The 16,469-nt window shown below is 37.7% G+C and overlaps 1 protein-coding gene across 44 annotated transcripts in view; it reads left to right on the top strand.

The window, feature by feature from the left end:
- Window positions 1-1,130: 1,130 nt before the first annotated feature.
- The window catches only part of CAPRIN2 (caprin family member 2), a 43,727-nt gene continuing 28,388 nt past the window's right edge, over window positions 1,131-16,469 (top strand). For 35 of the 44 annotated variants that reach the window (XR_015728855.1, XR_015728854.1, XR_015728853.1 and 32 more), the window contains exons 1-8: window positions 2,966-3,187; window positions 4,945-5,210; window positions 6,131-6,193; window positions 7,681-7,767; window positions 8,920-9,158; window positions 10,184-10,266; window positions 11,598-11,753; window positions 15,421-15,464. Coding sequence is in view for 37 of the 44 variants with exons in the window: in XM_034403574.2 (XP_034259465.1) it covers window positions 4,959-5,210; window positions 6,131-6,193; window positions 7,681-7,767; window positions 8,920-9,158; window positions 10,184-10,266; window positions 11,598-11,753; window positions 15,421-15,464 (924 nt within the window). In the remaining 7 variants the exon portion in view is untranslated. Of the gene's footprint in view, window positions 1,286-2,792; window positions 3,188-4,850; window positions 5,211-6,130; window positions 6,194-7,680; window positions 7,768-8,919; window positions 9,159-10,183; window positions 10,267-11,597; window positions 11,754-15,420; window positions 15,465-16,469 lie in introns of those variants that run through there. The other 9 variants (XM_087873741.1, XM_087873739.1, XM_087873734.1 and 6 more) reach the window with 3 other exon arrangements.

Genomic DNA, 16,469 nt, shown 5'->3' with positions numbered 1-16,469 from the left:
CAAATGCAAACAGATTTTCCACTAGAGCAGGGCTGTCACTCCCGGCTTGCAGGCTGGATGTGTCACGTGTTGACCATGCCCACGTCCAGTTTAGCGAAGGGGAAAAATGTCCCAATACGTCACGTAATGCCACCATGATGACATGAGTTTGACACTCCTGCAGTAGAGCAAAATAACTAAGATAACTAAGGGTACAGAAAGATTAGCTGCTTAAAAAGTAGATAAATAGTTTTAATTAGAACAGTTTAGAATTGTGTTTCTTAAAACATTTTTCTCTCAGGACACTTTCCCACTGTTAAAAATTATGGACACCAAAGGAGATTTGATTGTTGGGATGTTTATCAATATTTCCTGTATTTCCTATATAAAAAATTTAAATTGGCACTTTCAGTATCACTATCAATTCTCACAACTGTTTAGTGGAATTTTATTATAATATTTTTCAATATAGGCTGGCAAATAATTTTGATTTCATATATCTGAAAGGGTTTTGGGGGATCTCCCAGGGGTCCTTGGACCACACTTTGAGAAACACTGGTCTACAGAAAAATGATTATAGAACTATGTTACAAAAGGATTGCAAGTTCTGTTCTGGTACCAAAAACAAATCTGCAGTGTTGAGAATTAAACCAGAGACAGGGGTGAAATGCTACCGGTTTGCACCGGTTCGGGCAAACTAGTAGCGGCAGCGGTGTGTGGTTTGGTGAACCGGTAGCAGGGGCAGCTTGAAGCTCTGCCCATCCGCCCGGACGTCGTTACTTCCTGGTTTTAACTGAACCAGAAACCGGTTTGCAAACCACAATTTCATTCACATATTACACTGAACCAAACTACAAACAACTGCATTTTACTAAACCAGATAGAACCTAGATTGTCCAGTACTCCTTACAAAGATTTGGTACAATGAAAAAGCAGCAATTAGCCAGCCAAGATTTCAGATCATCACAACAAATATTCAGCAAAGTCTCTGATCAGCTTCAGCTTTTTAAAAAATCTTAGGTTTTTTTTTTTGAATAAGTAGATGCAGATTAGTAACCACAACGGGCTTCTTTTCAGTAGAGACCTAATCATGAAAGCCCCACCCTTCCTCCCCTATTCTTTTATTAACTCCTCCTCTCAGCTGGTTCCTCCATTCTTTTCCTATTTGCTTCCAAACAAGTAAAAACCATGTAGGCTGGGCAGGTAGGTAGAAGCTAGTTAGAAGCAATTCTACCTGGCTTTCTACTTTTATATTTTGCTGAAAAGCTGGAATCTCTCATCTGAGTCATTACTTCATGGCTCTTTGGTAAGTTATTTGTTTCTGGGGATGGACTGTTGTGTACAAACTGAAGTACCGCAGACTTTTTCAAGAATTAGAATCATAGTTTTCTACAACAATTGGAATGTTCACCTGGGCTAGGAATTAAAATATAAACTAAATTCCCTGAAAACATTGAAATGAGACAAAGTTGTCACATTTAAATGCTTTTTAATTTCTGGTTACATTACTCTGATGTAATTCAACTCAACCTCTGAAATGATTGTGGCCTGGTAGTTGTTAAAAATTTCAAACTAATATTTAATTTTTAATTAACTTGTAAATTATAAAATACAAAAAAAATGGATCCATGAAGTCTGGAAAATAGTATTTGGGGAGAATGCCCATGGAGTATATATATTGAAGACTTAATCCTTTTATTTTCAAATATTCTTTGTAGTGGCTATTTACATTGCTTTTATATTTATACAAATGCTGTATGAATATAAGAGCATATTTGCCAGGTTGTTCCTTGGCAAGAACTTGTTATAATTCTTTTAGAGCACGTTCTCTGACCACAAAATTTGCCTTTCAAGTTTCCTATGTGGAAAAAAAAATAAGCAACAATTGTACAAAACCAAATATAATGGTATTAAGCTGGGGTTCCCAACAAGGGGTGCGAGATGATATTCCAGGGGGTGCAAAAACTTGGGTTTAGAAGTTTCAAAAATTATACTGTATAATTATAGGCATATAATTATTTTTAACGGGTGCAATAATATATTAGAAGCGTTCTAATATAGGGTATAGAAAAGATTGGGAAGCCCTGGTATAAAGGAATGCTTTTTTTTTGAACTCTTACTTAGATACCAATGAGGGTCAAACTCTATAGCCTGAGAACCCCTAATCTTTGGTCATCTACTTTTCTATAAAATATTCAGTTATGGATTATGGCCGAAAAACCTAGGCAAGTATAGAAAGTACTTAGAATCAACTGCCAGTCTTAAACCAAGCAACTTTAAAAGGCAACTGGAATGCTTTATAAGTAAAAAAAAAATCCCTTTAAATTTAGGGGTGCTTATATCTGGCTATAACCTTATAGGATTAGGATCATCACACAATTACGCTGAAACGGGGGGGGTGTAGAGAAAGTGGCCCCGAGTGAGGGGAAATATTGCTTATTTATTCTGATGGAAAAACAATTCTAGGTTTGTAACTAAAATTGCACGTAATATAACTTTGAAGGAGTAAGGGAAGACAGGGGCGCAAGGGCTGCTTTTGCGCAAGCCCAATTCAGTTCCCTCCCCTCAAAAATGCCTTTTTTTGTGTGTGTTTCGGTGCACCCCTGAACGTGGCTTCTTTTCCTTCCATGAGAAAGCGAGACGAATATGCGTTTTTTGCCCGCTTCCACGCGTTATTAACACACCCGCAGCTAAAACTACGGTCTGCTGGCTCATCGCTTCTGACACACGCCGCTCTTATTTTACAAGCCGCTCGTTCCGCCGGGTTGCGCCGACCCAGCCAAAGGATGCTTCCCCCCCCCCCAATCTAACTCGGTGGGAAGCGGGTCCTGTCTGTCGCTTTGCAAAACCTCCCTTCGATCAAAAAAACCCTACAGGGACCCATGACGAGCCGCAACGCCGAATTTCCCTCAGCGCGATTAGAACCCGGCATTCCTTCGCTCGCTCCCCCATCCCCACCTTTCCCTCCCCTCCCCGCCCCCCCCCCGCGGTTAACGGTCCATCCAGTCACGTGGCGAGGCCCCGAATGCCGGAGACGAAGGCCATGCGGTTGCTGGGGTGGGACAGGGCGGCCGAAGCCAGCTGATGATTGGACAGGCGTCGGCTGACCTTCCGCGGAGGCCCCGCCTCTTTCGCAGCTCCGGGGGCGTAGGGTTTATAAGCGGGGACGCGAGCGGGCGGGTGGGCTTGAGCTGCTTTGGCTGCTGAGGTGAGTTGATGGCCGTGGAGAGGGGAGGGGTAGGGTAGAGGCGGGACGGGTGTGAGGGACCGAACGGGGCTGTGATGCCGACGGATCGCGGAGCCTTGAGGGTGGCGCGTGCTCTTGGCTTGACCGAAGGATGTCGAGGGAAGAGGAGACGAGCCCTGTCACGGTCCCAATTCGACGAAGGGATGTCTCGGGAGCTCCGGTCCGCCGACAACATGGACGGCTTTGAGCGGAGGATGACCCAGCGCTGCCTCGTCATTAGTCCCTCACCAAGCTTGGCTGCGGGCACTGAAGGGGGTCCCTCTTCCCCCCCCCCCCAGTTCTGGCAGGGATGGAACTTTCCTGGCTTCTTCTTTTTTTTTTTGCCCTTACCTGCTTTCAAAAAAAAAGAGAGAGAGGTGGGCTGCGAATTGGTGTCTCCACCGTTTTTTTTTCCTGGGTGGGAATTAAGACTGATGCTGATGCTCCTTTGGAGAGGATAGCTAGGAAGTGAGTCCCTAGTAGACTTTGGGTGAGGTGGTGGAGCTGCAGTCCTTTTAATTATCTTTAGAGTAAGGGACTGCTTGTTTCTCTTTGGAAAGAGGAAAAAAATACTGATTGAATAGAATAGAATTCTTTATTGGCCAAGTGTGATTGGAAACACAAGGAATTTGTCTTTGGTGCATATGCTCTCAGTGTACATAAAAGAAAAGAGACATTCGTCAAGAATCATAAGGTACGACACTTAAGTCATAAGAGTACAAATAAGTAATCAAATCATATTGGGAAACAAGTCAGTATAAATCGTAAGGATACAAGCAACAGTCATACAGTCATAAGTGGGAGGAGATGAGTGGTAGGAACAATGAGAAGATTAATAGTAGTGCAGACTTAGTAAATAGTTTGACAGTGACATTGGTTTACCTTTTACTACTCTTCTCGTCATTCCACTGGATGTTGGTACAATATTTGTAAAATGGGACTTTAGTCTTCAAAAGCACGCACACACTTACACTGTATATGCCCAGAGGCATGCACACAAGCACACACATGCATACAAAGGTACTCCCAAGATCTGTTTTCTTCTGCATGGCAGGGCTTCTATCCCTTTGGAAGTTTGTATTTTTATTTCGAGGGATGCTGGTGCAGTGTAGCCTTGTTCTACCTTCAAACTGTCAGTAGTAATTATTCTATGCTCCCTTGGTCATCAGAAGACAGGAAGGGCAGAGGTTTGGCTGCTTTCTCTGCCCTCTCTGTCTCCCTATAGGTTGCTGCTAACATTTCATTCCAGAGCCTGTGTTTTTAGTGCATTTGACAAGAGCCTACAAGCTTCTTTAAATATTGCTTTGGGATTTTAAAGAAAGAAGCATTTGGAATTGAATTCTATAGATTGAACGGTATTGTGTTTTTGGCTTGGTGTGAATTGTGGATGGTCCTTAGTGGATATGGCTGTTAGCACTGTACTAGGGCAATAACAGCAAATCGGGAGAAATTAAAGTGTGAAGAATGTTGGTACTTCTAGGACTCTGATTAAGGAGCTATAAAGTCTGCAATTCCTTAACGCTGGAATACTGTAGCGAATATCCTTGAGAATTTCTAAAGTGATGCCCGCATTCCACATTTAAAGGAGAAAATAGTTTGTTCCTTGAAAGTTCTGTGGTTCTGGAAGCATCTTTTTGCATTGCAGCAGATCTCCCTGGATTGCACTCGCATATTGATGCCGCTTGCTTTAAAGACGCTGTGAGGGAGAGAACAGCTAATCAGTGCCAGTTTCTTTGCAGCCCTAGCCGTTTCAATGGTGCAACTTTCACAGTCCCCCCTCCGCCGCCCTTCACCTTCATGCCACTCTGAGGAAGGGGAAGAGAAGAGCATGAAGCCAGATAAGCAGCAGGTGACCCAAGGTCCTCGAGGGGATAACCAGCCTCCCATGAGCCCCCTGCAGGCAGCTTTGAATTCTGCAACCACAGCTTCTCAGGCATACGAGACTTACATTGATAATGGACTTATCTGCTTGAAACACAAAATTAGGAATATTGAGAAAAAGAAGGTAGGTATATTTTCTAAACAGAGTTCAAGAAATAATACTGTAATACCATAATTGTGTTTACTGTATAAGCTGCCTTTGCTTATGACTTTTTTCCCTTTATAGATTTGGAAAGCAAGGTGCTCAGGGGAAATAATGTAGACTTGCTGCTTATAAAAAAAAAAATTGCTCTATCCATTGGTCCAGAATAAGTGTACGGGTACTTTAGATATTTGCAGCTTTTAAAAGAAATTTTAAGATGGACTTTACATTTAATTTTACGATAGCTTTGTGATTACAGAGGAATGGCTTTTAAGTAGATATGACATACATATTCATTTCTTTACTGTGTCCTTTATTATACAACAGCCCCTTGTAATAAAAAGTATAAGTTAAGTTACATAGAATTGCTGTGTAATTTTTGTGCTGTCAGTATAATGAAGCCTGCCTGACTGGAAATAACTTCATGCTTCATTAATCCCTTTCTTTCTGCTGAAAGATTGCTTTACAATACAGCTGCCAGAGATTTGAATTTAAATATGTTAAAAGGCTATAGTTGTTAACTATAAATATATATTATCTCTAAATCACAATGGTGCTTTTGATGTTCTAACGTTTCTATTCATCAACAGTCCTAAAACACTTTCTGTGTTTAGAGAAATGCTAGGTCATATTAGCTCTGTTTGCAATTGCCTATATAGAGCCTGGACTGCAGCAATGAATTATAAAGGGTACTTTTTGATTTATTGTTTCACTGATGCCTAAATATGCAGTGTACTTAAATATCTGGTATATTTTCCAGAGATGTCAGATTGAAAGTTAACCTTGCAATAGCATGATATAGTATATGGTAGCAATGAAGGTTACAATTAATGATGGTGCTTGTGTGGTTCAAGCTTGGCCTGTATCTGAGGAAAAAAACTTGTTCATACTTGTGTTTGCAGCTCAAATTAGAAGACTACAGGGATCGGCTGAAAAGGGGGGAGGTCCTCAATCAAGATCAGTTGGTAAGATTTCTGGTTTTATACCTCATTTTTACCGTTTTAGAAACATTTTTTTACATCTACTCTTTTCATGATCAGTTAAATGGTACTTGGTGGGAATGTCAAATCTAGCTAGCTAGGCTAAATTCCTGTTTAACTTTCGAAACCTCTTGGTTTTTTTATTTTTTGTTCTGACTAAGATTTAACAGAAAATATTATAGGCTTTAACAAATAAAATGGAATGAAGATTGACACTAATGGAATACAAGGCTTCTGGGAAATGAAACATGCTTCTTTCAGTGAAACTGCATCATTCAAGTTGCTCACCCCATTGATAACCTATAATTTACTTAACTTTGGCCTGTTTTATTAATCTAGTTGATAAAAGGATCAAGTAGTGGTACTGGGTTCAAACAACATGCTAATCAACAAACTAGCCAACAACATTTCAATTTAGCATGTTTGTGCAAACCACAGTTTATACCACTTAGACACAAGAGCTGTGGACATTGTCAGTAGAATGGACCTGTCTCATCTGCTCTTTACAGCCTTTTCTTATTTCCTGCAGCATTATCTGAGAATCTTGCAATATAGCCAAATAATATTTTTCTGGGTGTTTCAAGAGATTTCAAAATTTAAAGTACTTGAACATATTTGGTTAATCTGTAATGTGTTAGCAAAATCAATTGTCATGATCTTTCGAATAGTACCATAATGCAGATTTTTATAACCTGGGAGCATTCCATTGTATTGGGATCACAGCTCCTACAAATAGAAATAATTATTTTAAACTGCATTATAATCCATTGAAAAGGTGGTAGTTAATTTGTAATACTTTAGAACTTTTTAATACTTTTTGGCTGTACTTAACAAAAAATTTATTATAAAGTTATTTATAAATTTTATATGTGGTGTATATTCTTAATGCTGTGGTTACAACAATGTCTGTTTATGTGAATATCTTTCAACAATCTTTTATTTAAATAGTCACAAGTATAATTCTTAAAATGTTGCTTCAGCATTAAGCACTTAGACTCAATGATTGTTGCTTGTTTAAGTTTATTTTTACAAAAGTAAACCAAAGTTGTTTTTCAAGTTAAAAATGTCATAACTGCGGGGGGGCGGGGTTTCAACACTTTAATATGATGTGGAAACCTTATTGATGAAAAAAAATCATGTTTTAAAATCTAAATTGCCCAAATCAAAATGTGAAGAGTATTTATTCTGATCAATATGAAAAATAGAATGCTTGTTTAAAATTAGCCAGAATGCTGTATAAGCAAATAAATCCTGACCAAATAAGATTGGCTGATTTTTCACTTGTGTTTCATTTTGAGTGTAAGACGGGCAGAAAACATTTTGTTTTAATATGTGCACTTTGCATAGTAAAATCAAGTTAGTGTTTAAATCCACCCAAATATGCCATACATTTATTTTATTTGAGGTGCTTCAAGACCTATCTCATTAAACCTAGATGCATTTTTAAATGAATAAAAACTGACTAATTGCAGGAAGCTGTTGAAAAATATGAAGAAGTTATACATAACTTGGATTTTGCTAAAGAACTTCAGAAGACATTTTCTGGACTAAGTCAAGAGGTGAGTAGAGCATATAATTGTGCTATTAGGTAATTAAGTTCACTCATTAGAAAATGTGTGAGTAATTGGATAGATTTCCCCGATTACTAAGATAATTACAGACTTGAATTATGCCTCTTCCATGGCAGAGAAGCTGCTTCTGACCAGTCGTGATATGTAGTATGTTTTATTGTACAGATAGTCCTCGACTTACAACAGTTTCTTTAGTGACTGTTCAAAGTTACAACGGCTCTGGAAAATGTGATTTATGACCATTTTTCAATTACAAATTTTGCAGCATCCCCATGTTCATGTGATCAAAATTCAGATGCTTGGTAAATTGTTCACATTTATGACCATTACTGTGTCTCAAGGTCATGTGATCACCTTTTGTGACCTTCTGACAAGCAAAGTCAATGGGGAAGCCAGATTCACTTAACAACCGTGTTACTAACTTATCAACTGCAGTGATTCATTTTACAACTGGGACAAGAAAGATTGTAAAATGGGGCAAAACTCCCTTAACAAATGTCTTACTTAACAACAAGAAATGTTGGGCTCAATTGTCATAAGTCTAGGACAGTGATGTTAACCTTTTCGGCACTGAATGCCGAAACTGGAGTGCATGTGGCAGCCAGCTGCTCTTCCAGGTTCCATCGTGCACGTGTGCGCTGGCCAGCTGGTCTGGCGTCCATGTGCGCCGGCCAACTGCTCTGTTCCAGGCTCTGTTGTGTGCATGCACGCCCAGCGTGCATGCGTGCATCGGAGCTCGGAAGAGAGCAGCTGGCTGGTGCACATGCACGTGACAGAACCCAGAAGAGCAGCTGGCAACGGCGTGCGTTCCCACAGAGTGGGCTGTGTGTGCCACCTCTGGCACGTGCTACAGGTTTGCCACCACGGGTCTAGGACTACCTGTATCTACAAACAGTCAAAAGAAACTTGCAGAATATGGCTGATATTGCTTTGATATATTATAGGATATTATTCTGACAATTCAGTTTCTTATATTTTAGGCATTAGTGTTTGTAAAAGCTTGAAATTTGGGACTTGGGAAGTTCCTCATGAATGTGATTAAAATAATCATTGACTGAAGGGATTTTCCTGAACTTCAGTCTGTCCATTGTTTAGACCATTTATGAACCCACCGCCAATCTCTTCCTCACATTGATACAGCTACTAAAAGCACAGCGGAAAGCGCAACGAAGAGAAACTTTACTGAAACTTGAAGCAGAGAAGAAAAAGCTCCGCACAATACTGCAGGTCCAGTATGTGCTGCAGAATTTCACTCAAGAGCATGTGCAGAAAGACTTCAGAAGTGGCTTGAATGGTGCAATATACTTGCCTTCTAAAGAATTAGACTACCTCATTAAGTTTGCAAAATTGACATGTTCAGGAAGAAATGAAACTGTTAGGTAACTTTTCTTACTTTACCTTTCAATCAAATCAATCTTGCAATAGCATATTGAAAATTACGGTTTTAAACCATTGTTGTCATATTGCTGGATTCAGTTTTGGGAGCCCCTTCAGGATGTAGTCCCTGAAATAGTTTGTTTCCTTGTCAAAGAGAAATGAAATAATTCTTTTGTGAATTCTTGGTCTCAGTTCTCTTGTGTGGCATAATTGCATCAAGCAAGAAAAGTGGTTATTTGCTCTTAGCTTGCCATGCTTCAAGTATAACAGGCATCACCTTGAGCAACAGGTAGATTTTAGTGGGCAGTGGGTTTTGATTAAATTAAGCATTCAAACCTGTATGAGGAGAATCTCCATAATTCTGGCATAATACATACTTAAAGACTACAGAGAGTGGCCATATGTACTCAGTTGCTTTGACAAGGAAATTTCATACATTACCAAATGAAACAAATTTATTTTAGTAATATGTGGTCTATTATGACTACTTTGGGACTTATCAATACATTGTTTTATTACTCTTAGATGTTATTTTAACCTATTCAGTCTAGAACTATGTAGTATAACATTATTCATTCACATTCATATTCAAAAAATTCAGTTTGATGTGCCTAATTTTACACAAATACGAACATGATTTTCCTATTAAAATGTATTTTGAAGATATTCCTTAAAATGTAGTATTTTAGGCTCAGTTAAATTCTCTTGGATTGGAGTATATAAATGGACGTTATCATACTGCCATCAAATACAAAACTAGATTTCAGGCAAAAATGAATTATTTCTTAGTATTCTGAAAAAAATGAACCTTGTTTTAATATCCATTCCTACTGAGGTGGCAGCACAGGAAATTGGATTGACGTATTTAGCTGGAATGAAGTATATATCAATTGCCTCCTTGGTTCGAACTTAGTAAAGTAAAAAGCCTGTTGTCAGCTAACCATAGTTTGCAATAAATAGTAAGCCAACCTATTAGTTAAAATTTAATTGCAAACTAATTTTTTGAAAACTTTCTTTTCACTTTAAGCATTGAAGACCAAATGGAGCAGTCATCACTCTGTTTCTGGGACCTGCTAGAAGGCAGTGAAAAAGTAGTGGTTGGGACAACCTGTGAGTAGCTTAATAAAAAGAGGCTCTTCTGTTATAGTAGGATCCGGTTTTAGAGATGTAACTACCCTGTTTTCCCGAAAATAAGCCTCCCCCTGAAAATAAGCCCTCCCCGAAAATATTTAAACACAGAGCTGGAAATCAGGTAAGATGGCAAGAGGAGCGCCATCTTGCTCCACGCGCCCCAAAATAATAAGACCTCCCCAAAAATAAGGCCAAGCGCTTATTTCGGGGTTCAGAAAAATATAAGACAGGGTCTTATTTTCGGGGGAAACACGGTATTTAAGGTAAAAGGCAAACCTGAAATAGAACATTGCCAGACTTACAAATGTTGTTGACCACTAGGGCAAGGGTTTTAATCAGACATAAAAGAGAAGACCATATTAGAATAGTGGGATTCAATAGCAGAGGGGCTCCTCCGGGTGCCGTCGGCCAAACAATGTCGACTGATGGCCCCTAGGGGGAGAGCCTTCTCTGTGGGAGCACCTACTATCTGGAACGAGCTCCCCCCGGAGATACGGAGGATCCCGGATCTGTGCACCTTCCGCCGCGCTCTTAAGACCTTTTTATTCCACCAGGCGGGCCTGGCCTAATCCTTTCCCTCTTTTTAATTATGCAAATTTTAATCAGTTTTTAAATGATTGTGGTGTTTTAATCTGTCTGGGCCAAATTGTTTAATTCGATTTTACTTTGTTTTTAAATTTTGTATCTATGTATTTTTACTGTTTGGCTGTTCACGGCCCTGAGTCCTTCGGGAGTAGGGCGGTATATAAATCAAATAAAGTAAGTAAGTAAGTAAAGTAAGTAAGTAGTACTGTAGTATCATCAGTAGTACCTGTGGTTTATATCAGTTTTAGCATCTATACATTGTGGGTGGTAGATAGGACATTTAATTTATGAAGCAATTTGAGTTTGATACCCTTATGTTTAAGGTATATTTTCTTGAGAACATGTTCATGGGATATATAAGGGTCTTCTCTGTTAATTTGTGTTCTCATTTGGCTTAACACCGATTCCCACATTTTGTCAAGCTATAATATGGCTTATTTGCGTTTTGCTTAGCATGTGAAAATCCACCCGTTATTGCAAACTAGGTCATTATGGCTTGTTCAGCAAAACGTGATTTGAAATCCTGGCTTAGCATTTGTCTGTATAGGGTATGAGCGTTTCCAGTAATGGGGGATACTGCTATTGGAGAAACCCTGATTTAGATAAGCTGCAAAATACATGTCACTAACATGAAATATTTATTTTTTAAGATGCGTGGTTTCTGCTAGCCAGAGTTTTAAAATACTTCAGGAATATCATTCGACATTGATCACCTTTTCTTTTAGATAAGCATCTGAAGGATTTGTTATCAAAGCTGATAGATTCTGGATATTTTGAAAACATTCCTACCCCTTGCAACAAACCAGAAAAAGAGGAATTGAAAGAAGAAATGCTTGAAAAACCCAAACAGTTACCAAAACCAGAGTCTGTCAATGAAATAGGTAATGTATACATTTAAATCTTAATTACATGATTTACGTTGTCTGGACTTTCAGGTTAAGATGGGCACTTGTATCAAGGTTTGTAAGCAAGACTGGGAAATTAAAAATGTCCCTGAAGACAGACAGACAAATTCCCAAGACATGGTGTTTGTGAAGTCATCATCAGTCCCATTTGACTCAAAGGAAATGCCACTGAAAAACCAATAACTTATTTCTAGCCTATAACCTTTTGTGAAACCACATCAGGGACAACATCTGCAGAAATATATCTATGTTAAAAAAACAGAAATATAGGTTGGGGGTCTGTCCTTTGCACATAATTCATTTGCAATTCAGATTAAAGCTAACCATACTGTGTTCATTTAGTTTGAATTGTATTAGATTTCAGGATGGAATTGGTTTAATTGCTTTGAAGTTGGTAACATAGTTTCTTAGCTAATTGTTAAATGTTTCTGATTTGGCCATTTGCAGGCTAGATTGGTGCTTTGAGGATTTTTAAATCTTCAAAACCTCTTGTAAACAAGCTAGAAATATATTTGATAAATTTTAGACACCTAGGATTCCAGATACCCCAGAAGTTATTGTTAGTTTAGGTTAATTTTCAAATGTTATTTTCCTTCCCATTATTTTTTGCAAATATTTTCTGGTTTGTCGGTACTTTTCAACCCACGCAGAGCTTTAATTTTTCTAGATTAATAGGAAGTCTCCCAAATACTATGCAGCAGGATAGTATGAATGATCAGGATATTTACATGATTTCTTTCAGTTTTTATTTTATAAGATAAACTATTTAGTGTGTCATGTGACCCATAATAAGAGTAATAAATCATTCAATGATACATTTAACACCATCAAACATTTGCCTGTTTATCCCAAGGATACCAGATCCTTGGGAAGGACTCACTAGACTAGATGGATAATAATGCCAAATACAGTCTAAACATCTGGCCAACTGTGCAACAAACCATAATGATAATAGCATGATTTTATTACAGGTAGTATTCATGTTACGAATGTAATGAAGCCTGCCCATTCCATTCGTAACCCGAGGATTCATAGTAAATCTTGTACCTTGATCGCCCACACATTTGTTATTGAGAGCACAGTTTGTTAAGTGCATATGAGGTATTTCAGGATGGGGAAGGCCATGGCGGGGGGGGGGGCTAGTAATGGAACAGGCCACCTGCCTAAGACCCCCCTCCCCCCAAGGCCTCCCTGATCCACTGAAATACCTCATGCTCCCCACAATTGCTTTCCCCACTCACCCAACCTGCCGCGCCAGGTCACTTACCCTGCAAAGATCTAGCAAGCTGTCTCCTCTCCAGCCTCTCAGCTGTGTGCGCCCCTCCGAAGCTCCGTTTTGGCGTGTCCAGGCCTTGTCCGACTCTTTGCAGCCCAAAATGGAGCTTCAGAGGGGTGCCCCCGGCTCTCCGGAGCTCCGCTTTGGCACAGGCCTCGCACTTTATGATATAAACAATAATATAAAGTAGAAAACATATTTCAAAATTACAGAGTGCGGATTGCAATAAAGTATGTTGATCAAAAATATAAAACTTTAGAAAGTTCAAGACCTGTTTCCAATGTACCATATCAAATGTGCTCTCTCTAATACTTGCTGGATTATGACTATTGAGTTAAAACATTTCATCAAATAAAAATCTAATACTATTGGAACCTTTATAGTCTCAGCTTGAATAAGATACAGAAGAATTGAGAGAACAATTGGGAATAAATCAAGTCTACTCAGAAGTGACACTGATTTTTTGGGATTATTTTCTGCAAAAATGGACATTTGTACATCCATTATGCAATTAGGGTTTTCTCAGGGTAAGGTAGTTATCCATCACATAATGCACAACTAAGTACAATACCTTTCTTCTTCAAAATTCTGTGAGGCCTTTACTTTAGAGCAGGGGTGTCCAACCTTGGCAACGTTAAGACTTGTGGCTGTCTGGGGAATTCTGGAAGTTGAGGTTCACATGTCTTAAAAGTTGCCAGGGTTGGACACTCCTGCATTTTAACAGGACACCTTAGTCACCCTGAAAAGAAAATACCAGTGTGTCCACTTCACAGAGAGGTTTTATTCCTGTCATTCAGGAGTTGTTGAAATTGTGGATCACGTATTGCTGTTGTGCTGGTTTTATGATGAAATTTATTATCTGCATTGAATTCCACTTCTAAGTACATTTTGCAGTCCATAAGTCAAATTTTGAAATTTCATTCTTTTGTTGCAGATATTACAAAAGTATAAAGTTTTTATTTTTTAAAGTTGCCAAATTTTGTTTCAGAGCTTTTATCATTAACAAGCAGATAGTGAAACAAAACATCTATTATTAAACTGACTAAAACAAAAGATAATTTGTCATCTCTTAATTTTTAGGCTCATTTTATATGATTTGTCATGTAATTGAGTGTTCTTGCTACATTTTTATACAATAGTTGAATAATATATGATTAATCATAAGTATTTACTTGTTAAGCACTCGAACACTTGTATTTTATTCTATTTATTTTTCTTCCTAATTGAATTTTTAATGTAGTCTCATTAATATAGTAATGTAAATTCTATTACATAATTACACTTGTTTTTCAGTGACCATAATATTTTTGGAATATTATTCCAAAATAAAAGATACAGCAAACCATTACTAAATTGTTTAAATAAAAAACAGTTCTTAAAGATATCTCTACTTAAATTGGGTTAGCACAGCTTTTCAATACTGACTGGTTTTGACAGTAATTTAATTAAGTCACTGTTAATCTGAAAAAAATTACTATCTCCTGTCTGTCTAATAACATTTTCATTCAATAAAGATAAATTCAAACTTCATTTAAAATGGTTTTTTTTAAATTATTGTAAAATAGGGATATAAGCTTCACAGATGTGTGGTCTGTTATAGTGTTTGTGCAAAATGCTTTAATTTTAGATTCAAAGAAAATGAAACTCAAGTGTTGCATTATGGTTTAGGGTGTTGGGATTAGGCTTGGGAAAACACCCTTTTAAGTGTTTTTAGCCACAAATGTGTCCAGAATAATTTTAGGCCAGCCGCTGTCCTGATTGATCTCAAACTTATAGGAGGAAATTGAAGGAGGAAAAGTTATGCAAATTTCTTTCAATTCCTATGGATAGAGTATGGTCAGAATTTAATAATGATTGCATTGTTTGTCTATGATTAGACGTTTATGGTGCTCTCTTCATGCATTTTTAGGATTTTAAGGAGCAGTCATAAAGCATTGGTAGGAATCTGCACAAATATGATAAGCCTAAGTACAAATCTGCAGAAGTTGTTTTGTCATCTTTTGCTCTTAGATTTACTGAACATGCATTTTGACCAAGATTGCCTAAATCTATGCATGCAACAGTAACAATGTGTGTGCTTTGTACTGAGATAAATTACACATTGCTAACTTGGAGTAGGAAACAGAATTGTGTCTGAAATCATTCAGTCCAAAGTCTGAGTCTAGCTTCATATCTTGCCCTAATCTGTAGTGTATTGATTTTGGCTTAATATATCTTGTGTGAAGTGGGTCAAATGTGTCTTCATCAAATTACGGTTAACAAATTATAATATATTGTGTTAATTAACTTCACTCTCTTCCCACAATTACAGCACTTGCTTATGCAGGTACTTGAATTAAAGTTGCTTTTTTTTCCTTCCGTTTCCAGAATCTCAGAGACAGCATGTTCAATCGGAGATACAACCTCAAGAAGTAAGTCCATCATATTATCTGGTACATAGTACACAGCGGGGTTACAAGTAGCTTTTAATATAACTTTGATTATAAGGTTTGCATAATATAAAATCTCTTTAAAATCTTGAAGAATTTCAAGTTCCAACAAAATAAATTGATTTTCATTTATTATTATTGACTTCAACTTGTGTTTGCTAAATTCTTTCCTCCCTCCCTCCCTCCCTCTAGGAGCAAGTGAAAGATGGAAAATGTCTATTTCTATTATTTGAAAAAGTAAAAAAGTACCAGGGCATCATCGGTATTTGGTAATTCTGAAGAATCCTAAGTTTTTCTGAGGCACGTCACAAGTTTATAATTGTTCATAACACAAATTGGCACCAAAAATGTAAAATTATAAATCCACACCAGCAAAAATCCCCACAAATGAGCCACAAAGCAAGTTCAAATAAAAGTAGACCTGTGCAGAATGTAGATTGAAGCTCAAACTAAAAATAGCTCTAAAATGAACTGAGCACAATATAAAATCAAAGTTTTGACCTGCTCTAAATTACTTACATCTGTGAGGCTTGGATTCCTCCCAGGTCTTACTGTGTGTTTACATTCTTCCTCATAGCTAACTGCTGCTTCTGGGAAGATTCGAATACTTTTTTTTTTCAAGCAAACTTTCCTTGTTATTTAACTTGGGGTGGGAGAGTCATATTAACTTAATATGTCAACTGGCCTTCTTCAATTTTCTTATTAGATAACTTATTAGGAAACAGCCAAGTTTTGTGTGAATTCTGATTTAACAGAAGCCTGCCTGTCCCAGGTCACGTCTAACAATTGGATTTATTAGACTTTTAGGGTATGCTGAAAAATCTGTTAATACAGCACTATTATTTATTTTAAATTCTTGATCAAAATTTGTGTTTAACTGAACCTAATTAAAAGAAACTTACATAAGTTATTTAAGAAGCTAAAGCATACAATTCAGCCTTAGTTTATTCAATTACAGGATCTGACATGTAATCAGTAAAAGAAAAA

This window comes from Pantherophis guttatus, chromosome 7 (genome assembly GCF_059756535.1).
Source record: "Pantherophis guttatus breed Tessera chromosome 7, ASM5975653v1, whole genome shotgun sequence".
NCBI lineage: Eukaryota > Metazoa > Chordata > Lepidosauria > Squamata > Colubridae > Pantherophis > Pantherophis guttatus.
The sequence above is the reverse complement of the archived record's forward strand: the minus strand, read 5'-3'. Positions and strand labels throughout refer to the sequence as shown.